General features: G+C 54.2%; 2 protein-coding genes across 2 annotated transcripts in view; one reads left to right on the plus strand and one right to left on the minus strand.

Moving 5' to 3' along the window:
- The window catches only part of FUNDC2 (FUN14 domain containing 2), a 12,159-nt gene extending 11,779 nt beyond the window's left edge, over positions 1 to 380 (minus strand). The window contains exons 1-2 of the mRNA XM_085314895.1: positions 278 to 380; positions 117 to 167 (exon numbers count right to left, since the gene is read on the minus strand). Of these exons, the coding sequence (XP_085171021.1) occupies positions 117 to 167; positions 278 to 380 (154 nt within the window). The remainder of the gene's footprint in view (positions 1 to 116; positions 168 to 277) is intronic.
- F8 (coagulation factor VIII) lies at positions 159 to 27,196 on the plus strand. Its single transcript, XM_085314872.1, has 27 exons — positions 159 to 358; positions 475 to 651; positions 3,369 to 3,493; positions 3,807 to 3,929; positions 4,300 to 4,512; positions 5,542 to 5,613; positions 6,115 to 6,222; positions 8,017 to 8,238; positions 8,515 to 8,752; positions 10,018 to 10,192; positions 11,188 to 11,281; positions 13,490 to 13,701; positions 14,036 to 14,186; positions 14,402 to 14,611; positions 15,551 to 18,182; positions 18,743 to 18,908; positions 19,373 to 19,579; positions 20,038 to 20,266; positions 20,403 to 20,585; positions 20,804 to 20,920; positions 21,852 to 21,923; positions 22,303 to 22,388; positions 22,889 to 23,044; positions 23,816 to 23,960; positions 24,899 to 25,047; positions 25,635 to 25,811; positions 26,081 to 27,196. The coding sequence occupies exons 2-27, from the start codon at positions 503 to 505 to the stop codon at positions 26,234 to 26,236; spliced, it is 6,567 nt and encodes a 2,188-aa protein (XP_085170998.1). The 5' UTR covers positions 159 to 358; positions 475 to 502; the 3' UTR covers positions 26,237 to 27,196.
- Positions 27,197 to 27,202: the final 6 nt, after the last annotated feature.

The raw sequence follows: 27,202 nt of genomic DNA on the forward strand, positions 1-27,202 counted from the left end.
GAGCCGGTCTCTAATCGCTCTACTCCTTTCCCCCCGCCGTGCAGCGAGAGGGAAGGTGGGACGAGGCAGAGACCGCACCTAAATTCCCCTTCCTCCGAAACCCTCCCTTTCCTCACCTCGCTCCCGGCCGCCGGCCAGGAGGCCGAGCCAGCCCCCGCAGCTGGATCCTGCGGCGCAGCGGAGCTCCGAGCTGCCTTCGCCCTCCCTTTCCCTTTGTTTTTTCCTCTCCCGCTGTCACTGTCACCGGGGAGGGCGAGAGGCAGAGCCCGTCCCGCACGCGCTCCTCCTGGCGTTGACTCGCGCGAGCGATTCCTCTCCCGCTGCCTTTGGGAAACTTCCCAGCGCTCTGACCGAGCCGGTAGGTGCCGGCTTTGAACCATCTTCTCCCTCAGGTTACGACAGCCGGACGAGAGGATAAAATCTCTCTTCTCTTTCCTTCCTCGCCTGCTTCTTTTTCGTTTTCTCCTTCCGAAGCCGCGGAGGTTCCCAGCGCGCGGGCGCGATGCCGGCGGGAGCCCTGGGCTGCCTCGTGCTCCTCTGCCTGCTCGAGGAGAGCGTCGGCAGGGTCCGGAGATACCACATCGCCGCGGTGGAGACCGCCTGGGACTACGCGCACAGCGAGCTGCTCGCCACGCTGCAAGCGCCAGCCGGGTAAACGCTCTTTCTGTCGCAATTCTGGCACCCCGCCGCCGGGAGCCGTGCCCGAGCGCGCGCGGGGACGTTCGCCCTCCGCACAGCCTCCCCGCTCTGCGCCCGGGCGGCTTTCGGCGGTGCCGGTGGGGAGGCAGCGCCGCGCTTTGCCGGCCCGGGCGCTGCGGAGGGAGCTCGGCGGCGCCCCGCTGCCCGAGCTCGGGGCAGTGCCCCRCGGGAGACCCCGCTCTCCGCTGTCTGTGTCTTTGCCCGCGTTACGTTGCTCCGACTGATGTTTTCCCCTTAAGGAAATGAGCGTAGTTTGTAGTGTTTTGGCACTCAGATGTATCAGGATACGGTGGAGCTGAGGTTACCCAGGCTGTGAACTTGGCCCTTTGGCTTTGCGCTTGGGTGTTGTCTTCAGGGGGACGCGTGTGCACCGTTTCTGACCCAGGACTGACGCGGGGAGCTGGGTCTGCCCTAGGGGCGAGCGGAGCATCTGCGGCAGCGCGCGGCTCCGGCCTCGGGGCCGCGGGCGCTCGCGCTCCAAAGCTCTCCTTGTGCTCTTGGTTTCAGCCGTGCTTTGCATGGTCGCCCCCTCCCACCGTTCCCACCTCTCGATCTCCCCTAYGCCTTTTTTTACCCTCTCCTTGGAGCTGCATGAGCACACCGTCCTGGGGCACCCCACGTCTTTCCCTTCAGCCCAGGGCGGCAGCCCCCGGGGGGCTAATACCCACGGAGGGAAGCTGAGCACATTTGCTGCTCTCTAAAARGGGAAGAGCTGACTTCAGCTCTGCYGCAGGCAGCGRCCGCAGGCGCTCTGCCCTGGGAACGGCCGGCTGCCCTTGCCCCCGGTGGCTTTTACCGGCGGGAGGACRGCGGTGTGTTTTAGCAGACCCTAGAGACTCACTCCTGCTTGGGAAGGATGCAGGAAAATCCCCAGGCTCAGAGTCAAGGGCGTTTGAACGTGAGTCAAGCAAGCGTGGTGGAAGCGGAGCTGCCCTATCTTGCGGTATCTTGTGCTCAGCCCTTCCTCGCTCCCCCCTTGCACCCCGTAACAGCCGCCGCGGACACGGCCGGAGGCAGAGGGTGGCCCACGAGGGTGCACCTCCTCGGAGCTCTTCTGAAACCCCTGTGGTTTTGCTGGCGTACGTGTGAAAGGCTCTGATGAATGAATGGGCTACGATACCCCCCGAGCCGCTTACGTGGTCGCCTTGGTTTCAATTCCTCCTCTTCCTTCCAAGCAACCAAGTACACCCAGGCGCTCCTGGCCCGCGGCAGGTGCCAGCGCCGGGAACAACTCGTCCTCCGAGGCCGCGGGGCCCCGGCCAGGGCTCGGAGCCCGCGGCCAAGCGGGAGCGGGCGGTCCCGGCGTGCCGCGGCGGCGCGGGCTGTTTACCTTGGCCGGCTCCCGGCTCCGCAAGATGAACAGATAGTCCAGCTAACAATGCGGACCGAAGGCGCCAGGAACTCGTCTCCCCGCCTCGGCCGCGGCTGCTCTCGGGGTGGGAAGTCCGTGGGGACCTGGAGCGTCGAGTCGCTGCCAGAAGTGCTTGGATCAGCTGCTCTTGCCCCGAACTCTGGCGCCTCGGCCCCTCCGGGGCAGATGCACTTCCAAAGCTGGGTTTTTTTTGCAAGCAAAGATTAAGGTCTGCCCTCCCGACAGCGGACAGCCCCGAGCCGCGCTCCTGCTGGCTGCCGACCCAAGCGCAGGCACGTTGCTGCCTCCCGGCGCGGGCCGCTGTGTCCAAGCCCGGACGGAGGGTTGTGGCTTTGAGGGCAAAGCCGGGAGCTGGATATGCCCGGGCAAAAGGCGCGAGCCCAGCTGGGGCCAGCAAGCTCTAACCTTGCTTCGGCCACCCCCGCGAGCGCCCTCCCTGCCCCGGGCAGGATTCGAACCCGCGCCCCGCGGGCGAGTGCATGCGTTGCCCTTTCCTACGCTTCTGAGTCACCCCGTCTCCTTCCTCTTCCACTCGAGGAAGAGTGGAACGGGGACTTGCAACTTGAATGAAGGCTTAGTCATGAGGGAGAGCAAGCGCTGCTGCTTCTGAAGGGAGAAGCAAATACCACCTGGCTTCTACTCCAAACAAACAAGGCTGGAAGTCTGGTTACTGGAAATGGTCTCAGTCCCGGGGCTGGGACTGATAAGGCAGGCTGTAAAATCCCCGGAGAAATTAATAGCTTTGTTATCCTGACAAACGTGCTGGGTTCCTGCTGGAAAACGAGTTTGTTAAGGCACTTACAGATAGCAAGTGGCCAGCAGAGGCGGGTGGGGTGAAGGGCGTTCGAGCCTCCTTCGCTTTCCCACTCCAAGAAGCGGTTTCGTAGGGCCTGGCTGTGAATCCCAGTTAGGTCAGGGAAGGAATGAATCTGAGCTCTAACCACCGAGCAAACGGCAGCAACCTGCCGTGCAGCCCCACAGCGTCCCTCTCCCGAGGGGGGGACTCCAAGGGCCCCGCTGCCGTGGGGCGCTGGCRGCACCCCGTTTTCCGGGGGAGCGTGTTTCCAGGCAGCCCGGGCAGGCGGCGAGGCGGGAGGCACCTCGGTCACCGCCGCGTCGGCATCGACGAGCCGAGCGAAGCGTTTTCGGGCGCACCYGACGGCCGTCGGCAGGGTGAGCGACGCCGGCGGCTGGCACGGCAGCGGCGAGCTCGCGGGGAGGGGGAGGAAGAGGATGCTCGCAGCGCTTCGGTGGACGAGGCCGCGCAGTCATCGCTGGCTTTTCCTTCCTCTCGCAGCGTACCGGGGCATCCGGGCCCCCAGCCTCCCACGCTCGGAGCCCCCCCGCGGTACAGAAAAGCCGTGTTCGTGGAATACCCCGATGCCTCGTTCGCGCAGCCCAAACGCAGGCCGGCGTGGATGGGTAAGAAGCACCCGCAGCGCGGTGAGCCCCGGCTCCCCCCAGGCAGCGGCCGTGTTTATCCTGGGTCAGAAGGTGGCTGAGACTAGCAGCTCCTTGGCCAGGAATAGGAGAGTTTGGAAAACTCCCCGTGGCTCAGCCGCTGGGGGTGCAGTGAGCCGCGCTGGTGCTGGAGCAGCTGAGGCTGCTGTGCTACGTGGGGACGACCACTGATGGTGCAATTGGAAAGCCCAGGCTCTTGGAGGTCCCCTGAGAGGCCCCCCTGGTCCCAGCAGTGATAGCCCAGCCTYCTGACCCCACCATCTTCCCCCTACAGGTCTCCTGGGCCCCACCATCCGAGCAGAAGTCTACGACACGGTGGTGATCACTTTTAAGAACCTGGCCTCCCGCCCGTACAACCTCCATGCTGTTGGCGTGTCCTACTGGAAGGTGTCAGAAGGTGAGTCAGGCCTCACTGGTCCTTGCCGCTGGGAGGGATGCAACAAGGATGCAAGGAGCAAAGGAGGAGCTCAGGGCAATAGGGAAAACCTGTGACCTCCTCCAACGCAATACGCATAGTGATAGCAATATACAGTAAGCTCTCGTGCTGCATCTCTGGTCTGCTGCCTGCTAGCCAGGAGGAGCACATCTCTCCAGTGAGGTCCAGGAGGAGCGCTGGGCCYATGGTACCCTCTGCCACCCCAACAAGCACTGCTGGTGAAATGGAAGTGGGGCTGTCCTTGGGGACATGAAGTTGGTATACTCGTGACAAGACACGCCAGGCAAGGGGATGAAGCTTCGGTAAAACTGGGTTGTTCCTTTGCCTTTAGGGGCAGGATATGAGGATGAGACCAGCCAGCTGGAGAAGAAAGGAGACAGAGTGGATCCAGGGAAGATGCACACGTACATCTGGGAAATCCAGCAAAACCAGGGCCCAACGGATGGTGACTCCCCATGCCTGACCCACTCCTACTCCTCCAACACCGACAGCGTGAAGGACACCAACTCTGGTTTGATTGGAGCCCTGCTTGTGTGCCGGCCTGGTAAGGGCAGTGCAGGACAGGGGCAGGTCAAGTATGATCAGAAATTGAAAAGTGGAAAAATTGAAGACCCTTTCCAGAGGCTGAATGTAAYGATGGAGTCAGAAAGCTGTGGTCAACAGCAGCACATTTGGGGGTTGGCTCTTTCCCCAAAGAGTCCCTTCCCTGCCCACAAGCAAAATGCCCTTTGGCTTTCACTGCTGAAGAGAACCTTGTTGCTTCTTTCCTTTACAAGATTTCAGTTAAAATCCTTTGTCTTGTATCAGGACTTTATGAATTGGTATGGAAGCATAGGTATTTGTCTATCTTCCCTTCAAAGTTTCACCAAGCTGTGATCATCCAGCGTCAGCCAGGGCGCTTTGCCAAGTAGGGCTTTGTTGGAAGAACCACAGGAGAGTTTATAGTGGCAAGGGGCTAAGGATCAGGCAGGGGAGAGGCTGCGCGCACAGAACATTGCCTAGTCCACGATACCTGTGCCTGCCCTCCTTCCAAGTCCTCTTCTGTGTGGAGCTGCTGATTTTTAATACTTTCTGGGATGCAACAGACCAAGACGTGATCCTGGGGTGTGATCAGTCTCCCCTGCTCTGCTGTCTCCTTGAGAGAGTTGTCCAGACCTCCCTTGCAGTCACTGAAGAGGGGCTGACACCTCTAGGGCATGAGTCATCTCCCCCCACGGCAGCCGTCTGCTGTCTGTCTGGCTCAGATGACTTGCCACAAGGAGTTTCTCTGCTGACTGAAGGATGTCTAAACGATGATGGTGCTGGTGAGGAAGCTATATACCATGGGCTGTTCCAGGTGACTAACTGAACCCTGAGAGCCTGCAAGGGCCAAGGCTGGACAAACTGACTTTTTGGTGCCTTTTGGGGAGTGCAGGCTAGAAACGGCGCCGTGTCAGGCACCGACCTCGTGAGACAGGACAAAGCAAGCAGTGCAAAGCGTGCCCTTGATTCAGGTGGAGGGGAGACCGGGGATTCCCTGGGGAGACGGGCACGGCGCGTGCTGGCCTTTAAAGGATCCCGTTGTGTCTTGCAGGGACCCTGGCGAGTGATGGGACTCAGAACTCACAGCAAGAGTTTGTGATGCTCTTYGCAGTTTTTGATGAAGGTAACTACGCCAGAGTGGGCTGGCCGGGCTTGTCACCCTATGTCAGCCCCTGGATTCAGCCTGGTCCAGGGCCCAAGTTCTGCTATGGCWCGAGTGCAGCTGCTCTGCTCCCAATGTCTCCCAAGTGTGCGAGCCTTGCACAGGCACCCAGCGAAGCTCCTGCACAGCAGCAGGAATCCCTGTGCTGCTAGTGCAATGCTGCAGCTCCTTCCTCCGTGCCCCAGGTGCGAGAAGCTTTCAGTCCTCACCTGGTTCCCACCCTGGCCTTTTCCCCATTGCATGAGCTGCAGTTGGTGACGAGTAATGCCCCATCACACGTGCTGGTTGCAGCCACATTCACACAGGGCCATGGCCAGCGCTGCTGTGGGTGTTCAGTAAGCACTGTGCATCACTGACCTCCCTGGATTCTGGTTTTCAGACTGTCTTACCATAGCAGGAAAGTTTTGTAATTCTTTGAAATGTTCTCAAGCAGGAGCTGACTGCATTGTTTTCTCTCCACAGGGAAAAGCTGGTACTCTGAGCCCAGCTCCCCAGAAGCTTCTCAGCCCCTGGCACACAACCGGACAGAGCTGCATACCATCAATGGCTACGTTAACGGCACGCTGCCTGGTAAATACCCATGCACCAGTGAAAGGGGAGGATGTGAGAGGTTCTGCGCCTGGGAACAGGGATGTAGTGAGGTTTGTAGGTTTGGGGGACAAGATGGCTTGTGAAAGAATGTAGGAAGGACATCAAGGGAGGGTTTCCAGGTGATGGATGTATTAGGCCTTGTGTTCACCCCTGGAGGGAATATCRTGTCTTCCCTCCTGTATCTGCCTTGCCCATTTAGAGTGAAGCTCTCTGGGTCAAGACCCATTTTCTCCTGTCTGTGTTGCCAGATGCGGTGGTTACTGACCTCCTCTGAGGTCTCCAGAAGCTGTAGGGACAGCAAAGAGCTCCCTCTTTTGTGGTCTTATGAACTAGACTGGAGGTAGAAGGGAGAGGGGAGAATCCTGTGCCAGCAAACCTGGCTCTGACAGCACACCTCCATGGGATTTGGAGAGCTTCCATCAAGCAAAAGGAAAGGCCAGGCATGCTCTCATTGATGCCACTGGCAAAGTTTTCTTCTGGGAGAAAGTCCAGAGTTGCCTGGGAGTGAAGAATCTCCAAGGGAAACTGCAAAATATTGTCAGGAGACTCATTACCATCAGCAACCCTGATGAAGCACACCCTGAACCTCCCACCTGGGTTCAACCTTTCTCCAATAAAAGGCAGAAGCAAAACTCCCTAAATTCCCTGGCCTGGTGGATCCATGGAGCTTAAAAGCTGAGCAGAGCTCTTGGTTACCCCTCACTGGGGCACCCCACCTCTGCCCAGTGACTCCCATCTGGCTGTGGGACCCTGCCTGAAAGGTGTTCAGTGGAAAGCTGACTGACAGCTCCAGGACCGAGGCCTCTACCTTGTCTCCTCCCGGGATGTTGGGGTTTATTCCAACCACCTATGGTGCTTAGTGCTGCAAATAAGTAGTTGTCTCTGTATCTGATTTTGTCCCATTTCAACTTTCAGGAACTTGTTGTTATTCTCTTTCTAACTAGACTATAGAGCCTTTTGGCACTCAGTAATTTCTTCCTAGGAAAATACTTTTACAGCACGGTCAAGTCATCTCCTATTTGCTAAGTAGACTAAGTTCTTTGAATCTTTCTGAGGAAGGAATTTTCTCCAGCCTTTAAATAAAGCTGGTGACCTCTCTGTGCCCCCCTTTTTTTGGGTATTTCAACTCCTACTGAAAACATATTGGAACCCTGCCCTGGATGTGATGTTTTAATATCAGGCTTGCCAGTGCTGTGACCAGACAAATATTTCCCTTTTCTAGTTCCCTATTCCCCTATATATAGAGTCGAGGACCAAATTTACTTCTTTTGCTGTGGCATCTTGCAGTGAGCTCACACCAGCATGCTTCCCTCAGTTCCTTTCCAGGGTCCAGTCTCCCATTTTGTAAATTTGGCCTTATTTCAACTGGATAATGTGGCCTTTGGCTCTCGTTTGTTCAGACAGTCCCTGTTTACATTTGACAGTGCCAGTCAGTGGGTCTTCCTCAATTTTAGCAGTGGTCRATTTTGTATTTACTTCCAGATGACCGCTGAAGCTGGAAAAGCATCACATTGGGTCCTTCCTAGAGACACGTCTGTCAGCTAACTTGCAGAAGGGAGCCGCCAGATAGGTGGGGTCACCTGTACCTCCTTAGGGTGTATGCACAGTGCCCAGACACAGAGGCAGTCACCCCTGGCAGCTGAAGCCATCACCCTATGGGACGGGGGTCTGTGCTCAGCACGTTTCGTGATTTGAGTCCGTTTACCACTGAGGCTTGTGACATGGGATAGATGCAGCACTGACTCTGGGGGTGCKTTCCTTCTCTCCTGGCAGGTCTCACGCTGTGCCAAAAGAAGCAGGTCTATTGGCATGTGATTGGGTTGGGCACTGGGCCAGAAGTACACTCCATCTTTCTTGAAGGCCACACATTCCTGGTGAGGAACCACCGYCTCAGCAGCCTAGAAATCTCCCCTGCCACCTATCTCACAGCCCAGACTATGCCAGGAACAACTGGCTGGTTTCGGATGTTCTGCCAGATACCATCCCATCAGCAAGGTAACCTTATTCTGCAAGAGATCGGGGGGGAAATGTTCAGGAGAAGGCCTGGGCACAGGGCTCTGTGCAGTAATGCCATTCCAGGGCAGTTCTTGCTTGGTAGAGTTATAGCCACACAGAATCAGTCCCTGGCCCAAGGTGGCACTGTTCAGACCATTTGATGGCACGTTTGATGGGGATAGTAGCCGAGCAGGACATATCCCAAGCAGAAGCCTGGAGGAATGAATGTGCAGATAAGTCACTGTGACCCTTTCTGCCTGGCCCATTTGAACCCAGTTGGCATGGAGGCCTTTGTGAAGGTGGAAGAGTGCCCAGAGGAGCGCCTGATGAAGATGGGGGAGCCATCAGATGAGCCGGAGGACATAGATTACCCTGAAGAAGATGAGGAAACTTCTTACCATGTGATCCAAGTGCGCTCTTTTGCCAAGGAGGAACCTGTGACCTGGACTCATTACATTGCAGCTGAGGAAATGGACTGGGATTATGCCCCAGTGAAGCCAGCGTCTCTTGACAGGTGAGAGTGAGTTCATGTGGCCGCTGCAAAAGGTTGCTCCTTGAGACATCTCTGCCATTTTTTCCTCTTTTCTCCAGAAGTCTGCTTTCCTTTTGCCTGACCTGGGCATCTTTGTCCTTTCTCATTAATACTAAAGATATGGACTCCGAAGGATGGTCTTGGGAGGCCATGGGAGATCGGGAACTTCTTTGCTCCATTTTACCAAATGCCACTGCCATGACCAGTAGAGGCAGCTCCATCACCCAGGTCTTCATGGCCAGCCCCCTCTGAGCAAGGAGCAAGGTGGTGAATCATTTTACCCTTCCAGCCGGAAGGTCCCACACAACAAGGGCGTGTGCTCACTGCCTGCACTTTTGCAGCCTGGGGATGTGGGTTGAGTTCCCCTCTGTGGCAGGACCTGCTGTAGATAGCACAGGCAATTAGCTCCTGATGCTGCCCCACTTCCTTTTGCAGAGAGGTGATGCAAGAGTGATAGCTCAGCAGAAGTACCTTAGTCAGCACTGCGTGGCAATGACACTTGTCACTGGTCACAGCAGAGCTCTGCTGATGCAGGCTATGTGGTTTGGGGCTGACTTGGAAGCAGGGTCATAGGATTCTGCGCCAGATGGAGATCTCAACTGGAGTAGGGTGTGCCTTGCAGAAGTTACAGCCTGCAGCCTCTCTAGGAATAAGTGAGGGCAAAGTAGAGAGCCAGAAAAGATGTCCTCTGCAGCTTGAGGCTGCCCTTGCTGGGAAAGAGCTGGCTTCATCAAGGAAAGGCAGCTGCTCTGTTGAGTTAGTTATCTCTGCAGACCTGGGGCACTCCCTGACAAAGTGACAACCTGCTAGGCTCTCCGCCATCGCAGTCATCGTTTCTCTTCAGGACAGGAAAGTGTGAGCCCAAGGTTGCTAGTATGCAGCCTCATTGAGGTTTCTCCCTTAAGGAAGCATTGGATACTGTTCCAGGGGGCTGGGTTATCCTGCTGGGAAGGGAATATCTTTTTGTTTTGCCTTCATATAACAACTAGCTGGTCCATAGCTGGGCTTCCCTCAGGTTCCTGCAATGCTGATGAGTACTGCTCATCATGTTATTGATCTGAATCCATATTGTGATCGTCTGGATGGGTGCTCCTATCTTTGCACTGGTAGTCCCTAGATAGGTTGTGTAGGCCTTCAGAAGATGGAGGCTCTTGCTGTTGATACAATCATTACTGTGCTGTTTACTACGCCTGTGTCACAGCATCCCGCATGTGACTATTTGTTCTTTCTCTCCATCTTGCTTGCAGAAACACCACGAGTCTCTTTCTGGAGCCTGGCCCTCAGCGAATTGGTTCAAAGTATAAGAAAGTCATGTTTGTGGAGTATGAAGATGCAACCTTCAAGAAGCGCAAGGTGTCAGCTCAACCAGACAAGGGAATTCTGGGGCCTGTCCTTAAGGGGGAGGTTGGCGATCAGCTTAAGGTAAGAGACAAATTGCTTTCCACAAAGAGATATTGGAAGAGGGGACTTCAGAGCTTGATGTTGTTCCTTCTAATAGCTCTTTAGTCATTGCYGTGGTATTACACAGATCCTCGATGAGATCTGTTGTGTTTGGTAATGTCCAAAGTTCACCAGAAGGGAAAATGCTGTTGAAATCTAAAGATAAAAACTCTTAGTGAATTCAGCAGAGATGCACAGGATTTGGCCTAGTTTCTATGATTTGACTTCATTGTAGGCATCTTAGGAATTGTAGGCATTCATCCATGGAATATGGTATTCAGCACCTTCTTCTAAGACAAAAGAGTCCTCTCATCTTCCACTTTTCTCCATCTGTGTGCTCTTATCATACGGTACTGGGGATTGTTGCTTGTATCTCCTCATATCCCTTTATTGACCGCTTGACTTGCTTGCTGCTAGGAGGAATGGGATGGTTTCCAGCAGCTTTGCATTTCTGCTCTCTGCCTGGAGTTCTCTATGTGGCTGTGGGCATGGAGCTGAAGGTAATGCCTGTGGTGAAGCCCTGACAGAGCTATTTGGGGAAATAAATAAAGAGCTTCACATGGTTAAGTGAAGAGCACTTTGATGCTGTTGACTGCAGTGTATGCTCAGTGTCTAGGTCCTCTGAGGCCTTCCGGGYTGAAAGAGCTCTTCTGTGTCATACAGAAAGTGAGGCTAAATACAGCAACCTGCCCTTTAATAAATCTACTGTTTTCATGCCCTCCCAAAATGTGCCTGAAATTAGCACCTTCAGGAAAGACTTGTGGAGAAATGTCCAGTCATAACATCTATTCTACCTCCTCCCTCTTGGTCCTAGGCACATCCAGGTTCATTCCTTTCTGGACACTACTAAGTAGCTGATTCCAGAGGCAGCTTCCTTCGAGAGTTAAGCTCCTTCCCYGTGAGGGTCCTGAGGGGAGCCTCAAGGTCTGTAACGTTCAGAAAGTGTTAAATGTTCCTGTTGSCTGTCCTAATTTCAGATCGTGTTCAGGAATCTGGCAAGCCGGCCTTACAACATCTACCCTCATGGCCTCACCAGCGTAAGGCCGTACCACGCCATGAAGGCCTCTGAAGGTAAGGCTGTGCCCTGTGGCCTTTCCTCAGGGCCATCTATGCCCAGGATCTGCCCCAGCCTCAGACCAGCCCCATCAGCATTCCCCATGGGCCAGGACTGAGGAGAGAGCCCTGTGCAGTGCCGTCCCAGAGCTCCTSCAGCTCTCTGCCGTGATGGCAGGCAGAGCTGGCTCGGTGGCCATGCACAGCCCCCGTAACTGCCAGAAGGTTCACCCATGTTTAGTGCAAGATCACTTCCCCTGGAAATGCTGCATCCCCGTGGCATCCCAGCGCTTTGCAAAGGAGATCGGCGTCGCTGGGTGTGCCTTATGGAGGAACCGAGAGGCAAGGCACAAGGGAGATTTGCCAAAGGTCACCTGGCAAAGCAGTGTCAGAGGTGGGGTTAGAAACAAGGTCTGAGTCCCAGCTCGCTGCTCAGCTTGATGAGCCACTGTTTGACAAACTGGAGTAGTTAACACCCTTGAGAGGATACTTCTGCATCCACTACACATCAGTTAGGCTGCCTGTATCACCAGGGTGTAGTGCAGACGCCACTGTGGACAGCAACTCTTCTCCATGGTCCTGACTCTCCTCYCCACCATACTGATGGTGTCAAAGGCATACAGCTACCATGAGATCGAAAGCAGGGCTGAGAACTGGGCCTGACATGGCATCAGCAAGCCGACCTGTGGGCTGCAGCCGYGCTGGCTGATCCTGCTAGTGTTTGCCAGTTTGCTCATAGTCGTCCTTCCCTGGGCTCCCTCCTGCCCTGTTTAATGTGGTTCAGACTCTACCTCTTGCAATGGAGAGTGGCTTTGTAGTTTTTGCTCTGAGGTTGCTGAGTTACCACCTCCCCTTCCCAGTGCTGCTTTTGTCCTCTGGCCGGATGTTCCCAGGGATACTGCTTGTACAAGGCCATCTCCCATCCTGCCGGCATGCTCCCAAGGACACTGTTCCTGCAGATCCACCCTGCATCCCGCCAGGGCAAAATCRCACACCATCCTTCCTCCCCACACCTGCCCTTTCTGGAGGATCACAACGAGGGGAGCAACCACAGAAACCAGAGACAAATTCCTCTGCTGCAGCAGAAGTGGCAGAACTGGGACAGCAGCCACTAATGAGTTCAGAGAACTAGTTCATCTTTGTGACCCATTACTATCTAAATTAAGGTTTTCCTTCAGGAGAGTCAAAAAGGCAGAGTGGCCTGTTGGATGGCAGCACTATGGGAGCTGAGCCATGCAAGGGAGCAGGGAGCCCTGGCCCTGCCCCACTGCCGGTGTCCCCCTGGCCAGACACAACTTGCCAGCATTGCCACCCACTCACTCAGTGAAGGTGGGCAACTCGTGGTCCTGGAGCCATGGGGGATGCTGCTCTCTGGGGTGTCTAGACAAAAAGGGCTGTTCCTACCCTTGACTCATGTGTGAGCTGGGGAAATCATRCTTTCACCGTCTCACTGAGCATTAGAGCAGACAAAGGTCTTTTGTAAGGCCACGTCAGTGCAAGAACCTGGTGAGTGCTCAGAGCRGTCCTGGATTTATTTGTATTTGAATTTTCCCTTTATTTCTTTCCTATCTCCTCCCTGCTTTTCTCAGGGTCTTAGGCTGTATTTGGTTAAAACTCCATCTTTCTTTGTTTTTCATTCATTTTACTCCTTCTGCCCAGCTCTGTACCTTCATCTGCAAACTCCCCTAGGCAGTTCAGAGCAGGCAAACCTTCCAGTCTGCACTAATCCCAGCAGCTTTCAAGCTTAGGCACACAACTCCCCATCCTCAACTGGCCTCAGGGGCTCCTTTTGTCCAGATAAACTCTCTGTTTGAGCAGCCAAAGATGCTGTGGGAGCTAGCAAACAGCATACCTTCCTAGCATGGCTGTGGAGCTTGGACTGCCACCTCTGTCCCTCATGCTGGGTTGTCTCAGTGCCCATGGCAGCCGTTCCACCTAGGCCCTTGCCTGGCACGACGGCACCAGCATGTCTGCACTGCTTGGCAGAACCTGTGTTATGTCTCCCTCCTGCTCAAGCTCCACCTTGGGATTTGAGTGACTTCAGGAGCATCCAAAGAGATGTCCCTTTTGTGCCACCGCAATGCCTTTGTGCCTGGGTTTAGGTAGTTTTCCATGTGGCTCCTGTGGTTGGGAAACCTCCGGTCTGAATTGTTTTGTAGAGTGGGGTCACCCAGAGCAGGAACAGTCCAGACCTTACATATCTGCCCTTTGTCTGTGTGTTGCCAGCTAGGGATGTGAAGGACATTCCTGTTCTCCCTGGCCAGTCGTTCACCTACAGCTGGAGGGTCACAACTGAGGACGGGCCAACACAGGCAGATCCTCGCTGCCTCACCCGTTTCTACTACAGCTCCATCGACCCGACTCGAGACACAGCCTCAGGCCTGATTGGCCCCCTCTTGATCTGCTTTAAGAAATCCATGGATCAGAGGGGAAATCAGGTGAGTCCTTCCAAGTGTGGCAGAGAGAGCATCTCATTTCTTCTGAGATGTGGATGCTTTGTCATCTTAACTGCCAGACTGAAAAGTGGGAATAACTGCAGTGGGTGGAATATTTTGGTAAAACCAAATTYGCATGTAGTTCCTCTTCAACCCCATCTTCATTTCCAATCCCTCTCCTTCCCCACCTTCCTTCCCATGCTCCCTTCTCTCCAAATGTGGACCTAATCCCTCTGAAGGAGCAGTAAACTGCTTCACATCCACCCAGCAGTCATGCTGGCACCTTTGGGCCTCTCTAATCAGACCAGGAATTACTCCTTCCTTCTCTGCCTCCCAGATGATGTCGGATGAGACGAGGTTGGTACTGTTCTCAGTCTTTGATGAGAATCGCAGCTGGTACCTGGCAGAGAACATCCAGCGGTTCTGCACCGACCCAGCCCACGTGGACATGCAGGACCCCGAGTTCTACACCTCCAACGTGATGCACAGTGAGTGCCTGAGCCAGACTGTCCCCATAAAAACCTCCAYCTCTGCTCCAGGGCACAGGCATCTCTTCCCTTTGAGGGTGGGTGATGAACTGAAGCCCACACATTTGCCCAAGCCACCCCTCAAGTGCAGTGAACAAGCAGGGAGCATGCAGCAGTGCAGCAACCATGGGAGAGCTGAGTCCTGCTGAAATGTCTCGCCCTCTCCTCTCTTCCAGCTATTAACGGCTTTGTCTTTGACAACCTCCAACTGAACCTCTGCCTGAATGAAGTTGTGTACTGGTATGTCCTGAGCGTTGGGGCCCAGACAGATTTCCTCTCTGTCTTCTTCATGGGAAACACATTCAAACGCAACATGGTCTTTGAGGATGTGCTTACCCTTTTCCCATTTTCCGGAGAAACGGTCTTCATGAGCTTAGAAAAGCCAGGTTAGTAATGTGGGCTCTTCTATAAWCCTACGGGCTGGGTATCACAGGAGAGAGAAGTGAGAATCTTCAGTCGTGGTGATGCTGAGCATGGAGGGCTGGGGGCACTGCAGTGCTGCAGCCCAGCTCTCCCCACATACCCCAGTGCTGCTGTGGGAAGAAAGCAGGGCCCTGCCCTCAGGGTAGCACTGCTGCCCGTCGCAGGCTATGGCCTCGGGAAGGCTTGTGAGTGCTGCTGCTGGGCCACGCTGACATAGTTTCTAGACAGCCTAGGCAGTTTTCTAAATCCCAGCCAAACATCTCATCCGCTTGAGCTCTGATTTTGCTTGCTGATACAAACCAAGCTAGCAGCTCCGCTAGCAGGAGATGACAGCTCACTCCAGCGTCAGAGTCCGGTTATTACAACCTTCCTCATCCGCTCTTGTCACCTGCAGGAGAGGCGCTGCGTGGAGCAAATGCGTTGGCCGGGGATGTGAGCAAGAGGCTGGGTATTAATTTCGTTTTCCCTGAAGGGGAAAGCCGTGATGACTGGGTCTGGCAGAGAGATGTGTTTGACAGCACAGGCWTGTCTTTGGGGGTGGGCGATGGTGATTACCCTGCTGCTGGGAAAAAGCCTGGAGGCACTGCAGATTCTCACTGTATTAACTCGTTCTTGCCAAGCTGTTGTTGAGGCCTTGCAGGTGCACGCAGCTCTGTCGGGAAACACTGACTCTGCTAACGTTAGTTGTCAGGATCAGTTCTAATGTTGCCAACAACCCTGATGTCTTGTGAGTCTGAGTGGAAGATATTTTAGGGATTATGAAAACAGGAAATCACTAGCATGAATTGGAGGCTGCCTTAGAATACAGGATGTGCTGGCGAGGGAATGCCGTGGGGGTGGCAGCGCTCCTGATTTCCCAGTGCAACGGGTTGATGATGTCCTCTGGTCCTTTCCTGAGACAGGCATCTGGATGCTGGGGTGCCTGAACCCTGATTTCAGAGACCGAGGGATGCATGCCAAGTTCACAGTTTCTCAGTGCCTGCCTGAACAATATTCTGATGGGGAAGACTATGTGGATTATGAGGAAGAGGACACCTTTGAATTACAACCCAGGGGCTTCTCTAAGAGAAAGAGGTGGCGCAGGCCATGTGTGAATAAGCAACCAAACAATGTCACTTCAAGCAGTGAGACGGAGGAGACAAGATTGTGCTTAACAAAACCCAGCTCTGGGGCCCTGCTGAGCAATGGCAGTAATTCTGATCCCMCTTCAAATGGCACTTCAATATTTTCAGGAACAATTCCACGTCCAGCTGATATCTCCATATCCTCTTTGCCAGAGACAAGCTATGACCCAGTGTCTTATGAATCCTACCTGGAAGATGAAGAAGAATTATCAAAATCCGTCAGCCAGCTTCAACAATTTGGGGCTCTCCCACCTGGAGAAAGCTCAGCAAATGTCAGTGAAAGGGTCCATGGTACTGTGAGCTCAGAAATAGGTCAGCAATGGCTGCACCAAGCCACGCCAGCTCCAGAAGGTGCTCTGACAGGAGAGAAGGTGACAAAAAGCTCAGAACTGCAGGATYCAGTAAAAGGGACAATGACTCAGTCTGCTAGTACATTGCAGAGCTTGGAAGCAGAACCTCAACCAACTATTCAGTTGGGAGAGCAGAAGGAGTCACATGCAATAGGTTTGTGGGAAATGACTTCTTTTGCTGCTAGCAGAGCTCCTCTTGCAGAGAACAGGAGCTTATTCCATCTGAATGACCTGGAGTACAATCTAGGACTTCAAGACATGTCTTCACAGGGTGCTAAAGATGACTCACTAAAAGGGACTGATAAAGTATCCTTAAATCTATACAAGTCAAGGGAAACAATTAATACAGAACTGACCTTTAGTACCGACAGTAATTCCTCTTTCACATTGGCTAATCCTTCAGCRCCTTCAGACAAAAGTGAAGACAACAGGACTTCCCAAGCTACCGTTCAGACTCGCACTGAAGGAAGCAATCATTTTTCAAAGGAGCGAGATGCTAGGCTAGAAAAAGGATCTCGTGAAGTGGTTTCACAAGATTTTTCTGAAGCTTTTGAAGTGGAGAACAGTTCTTTGTCAGAGGTGGGGCCCAGCAAATCTGTACAAGGTCAAATCTTCCCAGAGGAAAGTAACTCCTTGCCAACAAGAAGTGCCACAGAACTAGAAGCTGGCAAATCTGCCAAAGGCACAAGCCCTCTGGAAACTGCCTTTGTGTACAGCAATGACCTTGAGCCTTCTGGTCATATCATGACACAAGAGACAGATGAATTAATTCTAGAGGCAGTTTTTCAAGATGCGATAGTGGCCAAGGGGTTGCCAGAGATGGACAGTCATGCCTTTCCCGAATCAAACGTCGTGGTCAATGAAACGAGGCACTCACAAAATGCTTTCGTAAAAAGCCAGGAGAGGTTTAAACACAGAGCTCCAGCCCTGAGCTTGGGCGGCCCTGATCTGAGGCACCGACAAGCCAGGTCAGCAGAGAGCAAGGAGGAGGTTCCTGTCCCAGGGACAATACCTCAGCCTGAGGCAGAAATGTTGATGTATGGTCCAGATCTTCTAAAAGTCAGTTCACCTGGCAGCAGAGAACCCCTCTCTGATGGTAACAAAGTGGAGCTGGATCTTTCTGGCCAGACCCCTGAGACGCCACATCCCACAGGGTGGTCAAACCCAGGCAGAGGTGCCCAGAGTAGCAGTGAGGGGGCTCAGCCCCGTGGGAGCCCCTTCCTTGTGCCAGGAACACCAAAGAACAAGAAGGCTACTGTTCCTGGCAGCTCAGAAGTGAATGCTGTCACTGTGGCTAGCGACTCAGCCTCAAATTGGGACCCAGTCCCACCTGGGGCGGTGGGGCACACTGGGGGCATGGAGATCCCAGCTTTAGCTGAGTGGCAAAAGGGCAGAGATGCAGTTTTGAGGGCTCGTTGGAGTGACCAAGCTCAGAATAGAAGCCTAATGGAGGAGGAGACAAACTCTGTGGAGCAGCAAGGTCAGGAAAGAGCCCGGTTCAGTCCCCAGCCTTGGCCACTCAAGGCYAATGCTGAGAAAGACTACGTACCTGGGAGCACCAGGCAAAGCCCGGCAGAAATCCCCATGAAACTGGCCTCCAAGAAGAACTATTCCCTGTCCCYAGGTCACCCCACTCTCAACCACAGTGCTATTGAGAAACCACACAAATATGTACAGGCCAGTTCAGATGAACGGCAAGTGCTTGGAGGGGAAGATGTCCTCATCCAAGCTGGGAAGAGAGAAGGCCAGGGCCTGGGAGATTCTGAGGAGGATGGAGAGAGCCGCAGCCCAGCTGAGAAGAGGAGCCATGCCCCAGACCACCTGGACAGCTCGGCTCTAAACAACAGGACTGGTTCCAGCACCTCGAGGCCAAAGACTGGCAAGCCAGACTATGATGAGTACGGTGACACAGAGCAGACCATGGAGGACTTTGACATCTATGGGGAAGAGGAGCATGACCCACGTTCCTTCCAGGGCGAGATCAGGCAGTATTTCATTGCAGCGGTCGAGGTGATGTGGGAATATGGGAATCAGAGACCCCAGCACTTCCTGAAAGCCACGTAAGTGCCAGTAGCCTCTGCCTGTTCCCCTAGCTCTACATGGCATGGCTTGATGTCTGAGTAGGTGGCTCCTGGCAGGTGGGATCACAGATCTGTGGGCAATGCAACAGGTAGAAGGATGCTCCCAGGGTCATCTCTCCACAGAGAGATTTTTGTATCTCATGACTTTGAGCTTCCTTGCAAATGGATCAAAGATCCTGCAGGGCCTGCCCAGCAGCCCTGCTTTGTTGGTGAATCGGATCTRCCCCATTCACTCCCACAAATTGCTCAGCTTTCCAGCCGGCAAAARGGCTGTCCCTGAGCACCCATGAGAGTGGTCTGCTGGCTTCTGCCTGGACCATGTAGTCAAGGCTTTAGGGKATTCACATGTTTAGGGGCTCTCAGGTGACTCTCAGAAGTGCTCCTGGAGGAGGAAGCAGGCCTGGAGCTGTGCGGGACACTGGGGTGCAGACTTTGCATAGGAGCATGTGGCTGCACCCCGGGGTCCTACACCAGCCGAGCCATGGCTCTCCTCCCTCAAGAGAGTGCCCCAACCTGCATAACCACCCTCGTCCCTGCAGGGACCCGTTGGCCGGCAGGAGGAAGCCTTTCCGGCAGTACCGCAAGGTGGTTTTCCGAGAGTACTTGGACAACTCCTTCACTCAGCCGCTGATGCGTGGAGAGCTGGATGAACACTTGGGCATCCTTGGGCCGTACATCAGGGCAGAAGTTGAAGATGTCATCATGGTGAATTGCAAGTCCCTGTTCCCTACAAACCATTAAGTTTTCCCCTTCCCCCCCCCCCTGCTAGTGCCAAGATAGGCCTATGGGCTCTGTAGTTCCTGAGGATTCATCTTGAGGGCTTGAGGGGCAGGAGCCCCATTGGCATTCTTAGTGGCACATGGATGGCACCAGGTTAGAGGCAGGGCCACCATTCTGAAAGACTTCAGTAGCTGGAGAAATGGGCCAACAGGAACCTCGGGATGCACTTTCCTCTGAGGATCACACTGCACAGACCAAGATCGGGGTTCAGCAGTGGTTGGCCGAGGCATGGGGCCCAGCTGTGGGTATGGGCACCAGGAACTTGTCTGCYTTCTTCCCACCAGCTGGCTGGGACTGGATCTGAGCCCTGCCCGGTGGACCATGGCTCTCTAAGAACYGTACATAGCCCTGTCCCACACTCCTTCATCTTCACTTTCCCTCCGGTGCAGGTTACATTCAAGAATCTGGCCTCACGGCCCTTCTCCTTCCACTCTACGCTGCAAGCCTATGAGGAGACACACAGCGCGACGCAGGGCCAAGAGGCAGTGCCACCCGGCGAGCTCCGGCAGTACTCCTGGAAAGTCCTGCCCCAGATGGCACCCACCACCCAGGAGTTCGACTGCAAGGCCTGGGCTTACTTCTCCAACATGGACCTGGTGGGTGGGAACTCGTACCACAGAGCAGTCCTGGGTAGAGTTTGGACAGCTCACAACACAGCTRGGGGTCTGGCTGTCAAGGTCAAGGCTTTTCCTATGATGGTGTGCTCAAGCCCTTGGCAGTGTGGGTTCTCAAGTGTCTAATAGAGTGATGAAGTTATATTGCTGCTTTTCCTTCCCTTCCCCTGTTTGTGTTTCTTCCCTTTCTCTAGTTGCAAATTCATGTGAGACTTGTAGGAAATGAGCATTCTTGAGTCCATTTCTCCTCTGCCAAATCTGGTTGAATTTGGCCCTTGGGTTCCAACATATTGGATGGTTGGAGCTGGGTTGTGGGACAGTTGTAGTGAGAGCTGGGACACAGATAGGAGCACCACTTTCCCCAGCACTGTGCCAGTTCACTGGTGTCAGCACTGCCTCCCTCTCTGAAGCAAACCCATCTTTCCCTGGCTTCCTGGCAGGAGAAGGATCTTCACTCTGGCCTCATTGGGCCATTGATCATCTGCCGCCGCGGGGTGCTGAGCTTCGTTTTCAGGAGGCAGCTGGCTGTGCAGGAGTTCTCCCTGCTCTTCACCATCTTTGATGAGACCAAAAGCTGGTACTTCCAGGAGAACATGGAAAGGAACTGCCGCCCACCTTGCCGCATCCAGCAGGACAACCCTGACTTTAAGAGAAACCATTCCTTCCATGGTGAGGACCTTTCGCCRTTGCCTTTCCCCTCCCATCCCAGTATCTGTGCTGGGCTGCAAAAGCAGCAGGTCAGCTCCTCTCAGGGGCCTGAGCCAGCCCATGAGCTGGCTGTTTCTGACCACTGCCTTCCCTCYAGCCATCAACGGCTACGTGGGGGACACGCTACCGGGGCTGGTGATGGCTCAGCAGCAGCGGGTCCGATGGCATCTCCTGAACATGGGCAGCACGGAGGATATCCATTCCGTCCATTTCCATGGGCAGCTGTTCAGCGTCAGGACTAACCAGGAGTAYCGCATGGGAGTCTACAACCTTTATCCTGGTGAGCCACAGTGTGGGAGCTGGGCCGATATCGTGCACACCCCGGCTGCGGTGGCTTCGTGCCCGTGCCCGTCAGAATGTGCCAAGCCTGGTGAGGCAGAGCTAGGATGAGGAAATGGGTCTGGAAGAGTCTAKCTCTGTGCCTGCACAGTGCTTGGCACCACGGCATCCCGTTACGGCTGGTAACTGCCTTTTGCTCTGCTCTCCGTTCTGAGCCAGGTGTCTTCGGGACGGTGGAGATGTGGCCCTCACACGCCGGGATCTGGCGGGTGGAGTGCAAAGTGGGAGAGCACCAGCAAGCCGGGATGAGTGCCCTCTTCCTCGTGTACAACCTGAGTAAGTGACCCCATTCGTGCCCCACTGGCTGGCTCAGCCTTGGCCAGGGAGCAGTGGCAGAGGGACTGGAGAGCCACAAGACAGCACATTTGTGAGAGGCACTCAGGTTCCTCTGTCACCCAGGGCTCTCAGAGTTTCCCCTGGGAAACCTTTTACTCTGTTCATTCCAGAATCCACCCATTTCTACCTCACTTTAACTAAACATTGGGGGAAATGGTTTTGTGAGACTAATATTTTACCTCACCCAATGACACACTCTCTCTTCTTCCTAGAGGARCCTTAAATGTCAGCTGGAAAATGTTTCCAGAAGTTAAACAATCTATTTAAGATTTTGAATTCACATTTTCCCCAGACGTGTTTGCTGTATGGCAGTGATGCCAAGATGTGGCTTCTCTGAAAATAATAGTTACTATAAGAGAGAAACAACCTATTGCTCAGCAGACCAGAAGAGAAACACTGAAAGACAGGGGTGTCAGGCAGGCTTTCCTTTAACAACATGATATTTGTTTTTAAAATGTGCTGCCTAGCAACAAACAGGCCCAGGAGCAAAACATGGGTATAGGAGACACTTGTCAGCATAGCTGGGAGATGAGGACATGGGGATGGGAGATCAGGGTCATGGGCCCAGGAGGGTGCAGCACCAGCCTGGAGACAGGCTGATGTGGCTGAAGCTGGGAATCCTCCGCTGCTGGCATTGGGGTCACGAGCCAGAAATTACAGCACCCCTAAAATGCAGGGATGGATGGGGAGACACCTGAAACCCACTGCAGGGTGCAAGACTAACAGGCCTGGGGGTAGGAGGGGTTCTGGGGGCTTGAGACACCTGCCCTGAGCCTGCAGGCTGCTTACCAGCTTAGGCTTTTCTTTTGAAAGCTTCATCATCTAATGAACTCTCCCTGGTTTTCCGCTTCCCTCTCCTGTTTGGCTGCAGATTGCCAGAGTGCCCTTGGCCTGGCCTCTGGCCACATTGCAGACTCTCAGATCACGGCTTCAGGGCAGTATGGTGAGTATGGGGATGCTGTGTCAAGGAAGAGGTCTAAGCTTGGGGCAGGTTCAGCCAACACAGCTCATGTGATTTGCCGAGTCAAGGCCTTATTACACTGGGATCCATGGGAGGGGCATTCTCCTACCCATGCCCATGTCAGGACACCCCTTGGGACCTGGAGGTGCCTTCCCACTTGCCTGGTCCATSATGGTGGGGCGCTGCACATGGCTACTAACCCCCCGGTGAGCAGTGATCCTCAGGCCCTGTTGTTGGGTATGAAAGCCTTGGCCCCTACTCCTCTGTGAAAGAATTTCTCACCACCTCGGGCCCAGCAGCATCAGGGATTGAGCTGGGGCCAGCAGCACCCTCTTATCTCCCCTGTGTGCTCTCCTCACAGGGCAGTGGGCCCCTCACTTGGCCAGGCTGGATAACACTGGCTCCATCAATGCTTGGAGCACCGACCGCAGCAACGCCTGGATCCAGGTAAGAGCTGTTGCTGTGGCTGGAGGCACTGCTGGGGGGCATAGCGAGGGCATGCCTGTGGCCGGTAAGCTGTGCAGAAGGACCAGACACATGGCTAGTGTTTCCCCTGCAAAGTCCTGCTGTTTCCCTGCTCTCCCTTCGGGGAATGAGGCTTTGCTGTTAATAGATAAGATCTTAATGACAGTCAGTCATTAGGCCAATCTGACCAATGGACCCATCCTCAGCAGCAGAGGAACTGCCCCAGTGGTCCAGCTGCAGCAGAGGAGCATGCAAAGATGCCCATAAAGACAAATGAGAATAGCTCATCTCTAAGAAAGAGCTCTCCCCTGTCCTCTCTCAGCTATGGGTTGACCTGTGCCTTTAAAAATGACTATTTTAACTAGTTTCGTAACCTGTGCTCGGTTATATCATGAGGAGRTGAGTTCCGCGAGTTTACGATGCACTGCCTGAATATGGGTCACGTTTTCTTTCAGAAATTAATCCCTGTGCTTTGTTCTCAGGTGGACCTTTTGCATCTTATGATCATTCACGGCATAAAAACCCAAGGGGCCCGACAAAAGTTCTCCAGTCTCTACATCTCCCAGTTTGTTGTCTTCTACAGCCTTGATGGGCAAAGGTGGAGGAGATACAAGGGGAACAGTACCAGCACCCAGATGGTGAGATGAACAGCCCTCGGGAAAGGTGGTGCCTTCCCAAAATGGGGTCTCTTGGGGTGATTAGCACTGGGAAGATTAGCACTCTGTACACGGGGTTTAGGTCTCCCTGAGCCCTGGAGACGGGGCAGAAAGAGAAAGCGTTCACTGCAGGGATGACTGAATTGCAGCTCACCRATCTGCAAGGGGCTTTCTGTCTCTGTCTGTCTCATTTTAAATTAACTGACTTTCTTTCYGTGATCACATGTGGCTGAAATCCACCACTTAACAGCATGATGCGTATTATTTAGAGCTAGAGAAAAGATTTTGCCTGAATATCTTTTTTGACTCCAACTGCAAATTTAGCTCTCTAAAATCTCTGTGCAGATTCAAATGATTTGGGAGATCTCTACTCATTAGAAAATCCTACAATCTGAATATGCAGAAACTGATCATTTCAGCAGGAGAAGAAAAGTATCTATAAAAGTCTAAAAAAAMCCTCCACCAATTGTGGTCAAAACATTTCCCAAGTTTGAAAGCTCTAGGATAGATATYTTTTTATTTTTCACCTTGGTGAAAATTTTAAATTTTAATTTTTAAATTTTAAAAATGTTAATTTGAGTCCACGTTGCATTGGTTTGAGTTGCATTCGAGGTAATTTCCTAGAGCTGTTGTTCTCCTGTGAAGATGGTAGCAAGATACRGAAGTGTCAAACTAAAGTGATCTTGTCCCTGCTAGTCCTTGTCGTGTACAGGTCTACTGGTGCAACAGTCCCTTCTCTCCCTTTATTTTCAGCTCTTCTTTGCAAATGTGGATGCTACTGGAGTGAAAGAAAATCGCTTCAACCCTCCGATCATAGCCCGGTACATCCGCATTAACCCTACTCACTACAGCATCCGGACCACGCTGCGCATGGAGCTCGTCGGCTGCGATCTGAACAGTACGTCCCACCCAGAGGGGGGAATCTCCTGATGCCAAGCACCAAAGCCAAGGCCTGATCCACATGTTTCATGACTCCTCAGCACAAGATTGGCTTTGGAGGGGCAAGGAGGAGGCTGGAGATGGGAGTGAGATGTAGGAGCAGCAATGTTGGAAAATCTTATTATAGGCCTAGAGATATCAACACCACAGCTTTGCCTAGCTGAGAGCTCCTCTGCTGAACCATTGGAAACCTGCAGCAGCAGCTAAATTGGGAAGGGGCATCCACCAGGACAGAGCTGGCTCCCCTGGGGTAGCTGGAGCGCTGTTGGCTCAGTCTGGGGGAGGAGAGAACAAGCTGGGGCAGAAGTTAYGGGCTTTTCCTCTGCTTTTGCTGCTCCAAAGCACGACTCCTCTGGCCTGTGACATGGCCCAGAGCAGTGGTGATTTGGGCTCCTTTATTCAGCTTTCCACAACAGAAGGGCTGGACGCTCCGGCAGCTACAACCTGCAGTGGCTGTGCTTTGCTCTGCAGAGCACACCTGCCAGTGGGCTCCAAGGGAGCTGCGAATAGCCTGCGCGCACATACACGCACGTGTGTACCTGATCACATGGGCAACATGTCTGCCTGCCATATCCTTTACCTGGAGACATCTCCAGGTTCTCCCTATGTCGTGGCAGATGCACAGATTCTTCAAACTTTTCCGAGATAAAATCTCCAAGGAGAAAAGAAGCTGGGACTAGTGGCAGGTGTAGTTTGGTACCCCCCAGTCAGACCCATGCTGGAGACAAGAGCCCTGAGCAGCGCAGGGACCATGAGATTGCAGTGAGGCACAGGAGATTAGATTCTGTTACCAGGGAAAGTGCATGCAGGGCAACCAAGCCAGAAGAGTGGGCAACTAGGATGCATCTCCCTGATGGSTCTGTTGTCTTTGACAAGCATTGCTCCACTCTCTTCCAGGCTGCTCCATGCCTCTAGGAATGGAGAATGGAAGGATCCCTGACCAGCGCATCTCTGCGTCCTCCTACAGCACCAATGTCCTCTCCAGCTGGTCGCCCTCCAAGGCCCGCCTAAACCGGCAGGGGAGGACCAACGCATGGAGGCCAAAGGTAGCCTATGCAAGGAGAGCCTCAGGCAGGCAGCTGGAGCATGGGTAGGCGAGCTGGGTCCCAGTGGGCAGGCTGGGCCCTCTCAGCYTCTCCTACCAGGTCAGCAGTCTAGCAATTGCCCAGTAGGCAAAGAGGGGCCGGTCGGAAGGGCTTCCATGGGCCCTGGTGCTGGGCTCTGGGCCACAATTCGTATCCAGGGAGGGCCAGGGGCTGGGCTGAAGCTCTACCCTGTGACTGGCTGTCCAGATTTGTTGTTGGCATCCTCCCTGTCAAGGCCTAGGGATGGCAAGGGATTGGCACGGGTTAGGGATGATACGGGCCAGGGCTATTTCCAGTGGGCGAGGTGGTCCTGAGCTATGTGGGGAGTGTGCACAGGCACAGACACTGTGCAGGCTGCCAGCACACAGGGAAGAGAGTAATCGTGATGATAGCACCCAGTAGCTCAAACTGGGCACCAGACGGGGCAGGTGAAACCCAGGACTGTGAAACCAAGCAGGGCCAGCTTGGCTTCAGTGGCACTGAGTGTGCCCTTCTCATTGCTCCTGGTGGTGCTGCCAAAGGTTTAAGGGCAGTCTGTCCTTCCCCAGACCAACAGCCCCAGCGAGTGGCTGCAGGTGGACTTTGAAGCAACCAAGAAGTTGACCGCGATCATAACCCAAGGTGCCAAGGCTGTCTTCACCAACATGTTTGTGAGGGAGTTTGCTGTCTCCAGCAGCCAGAACGGCGTGCACTGGAGCCCAGTCCTGCAGGATGGCAAAGAGAAGGTAGGCAGAGCCACCCCATGGCCRGAGGCAGCCCGCGGTCACCCTGCCTTCCCTCGCAGCAGCCCCCAGGCTGCAAGCACAGCCCTTTGCASCAAGCATGCTGAAAAAGCAAGAGCAGTGAGCTGGGCTGGGCTCCTCTCTCCCCAAAGCCCTCCCGAGAGGTGCTTGTCCGGGTTGCTCTCGTCCCTGAGGCGTGGACGCCCTGTGGCCGTCACTGCCCCAGAGCTCAGCAGAGGAGAGTGCACCGCTGATTTCTCTCTCCTTTTCAGATTTTTAAGGCAAACCGCGATCACACTGGCACAGTGATGAACACCCTGGAGCCCCCGCTTTTCRCCCGCTACGTGAGGATACACCCTCGCCGATGGCACAACCACATCGCCCTGCGGACAGAGTTCCTTGGCTGCGACACACAACAAGAGTACTGACGGCTGTAGGGCCARGCATGGGCACTGCCGGCCCAAGGACCCACGTCCAACCACACACCGAACTCTCACTGGGGCCAGAGCAGCCCCCCAAGGACACCCTTGTGCACAGGGCCACCAAGTGCTGGTGGCATCAGCACAGTTTCCTCCATTTCCCTGGCTCTGGCCATGCTGATGGCTCCTGCTGCCAGGAAGGAGAAGGCCTGCAGGACTGTGGGCAGCGGGTTTTCTGTCTGTCATATACCACCTGCCATATAGTCAGATGCGATGCTGAAGAATTAAACAGTAATTTTCCAGTATCTCTTGCTCTCTGCATTTTCTCCTCTTCTCCAGCTTTGAAGTCCCGGGGGGTTCAGAGTCAGCATTACCAGCAGCTAATAATTAATTAGCCGCAGAAATTCTCAGCATTATTTTCCACAAGCTCCCTGTGCCCCGGCGCAGCCCTGGAGGAGGGTGCAGCCGCGATAAGGGCCAGGGGAGGACGCCTTGCTGGCCTYGCCAGGGCACATTTCACAATCAGCGGGGATGGGGCTGCTTTGCCTTGCGGCAGCGATTGCGCAGCCTGACTCAGCACTGGGCTTTGGCCCTCCAGTTCCCTTTAATCTCCTTCCCATAGTGCGCCTGATGTCACCGCTCTGCTTCTCGTGGCCGCTTCAAGCGAAGCCCTTTCTGCTCATTCACCAGAGGAATTACGTTGATCCTGGTGCCTCCTGGGACTCTGGTGGGATTTTGCCCACTGGAGGAGCTGCCAGCTTGCTGGGAAAGGCAGCGGTTCCTGCCTTGGACAACCAGGCAGGCAGGCTGCTGGACACCCCTSTCGTCAATGCCAGCAATGCGACACAGGAGGCTGGAAAACCTAGGAAGATCCAGGCAAGATGGTGTCATCTGGAGAGCTGCTCACCCACCTCAGGATGCAACCCTTCCCTATTCCCACCCTTGTAAGCAATAAAGGTGACAGCAGCACTCTGC

Source organism: Rhea americana, unplaced genomic scaffold (assembly GCF_003343005.1).
Source record: "Rhea americana isolate MKP2758 unplaced genomic scaffold, rheAme1 scaffold_413, whole genome shotgun sequence".
Lineage (NCBI taxonomy): Eukaryota > Metazoa > Chordata > Aves > Rheiformes > Rheidae > Rhea > Rhea americana.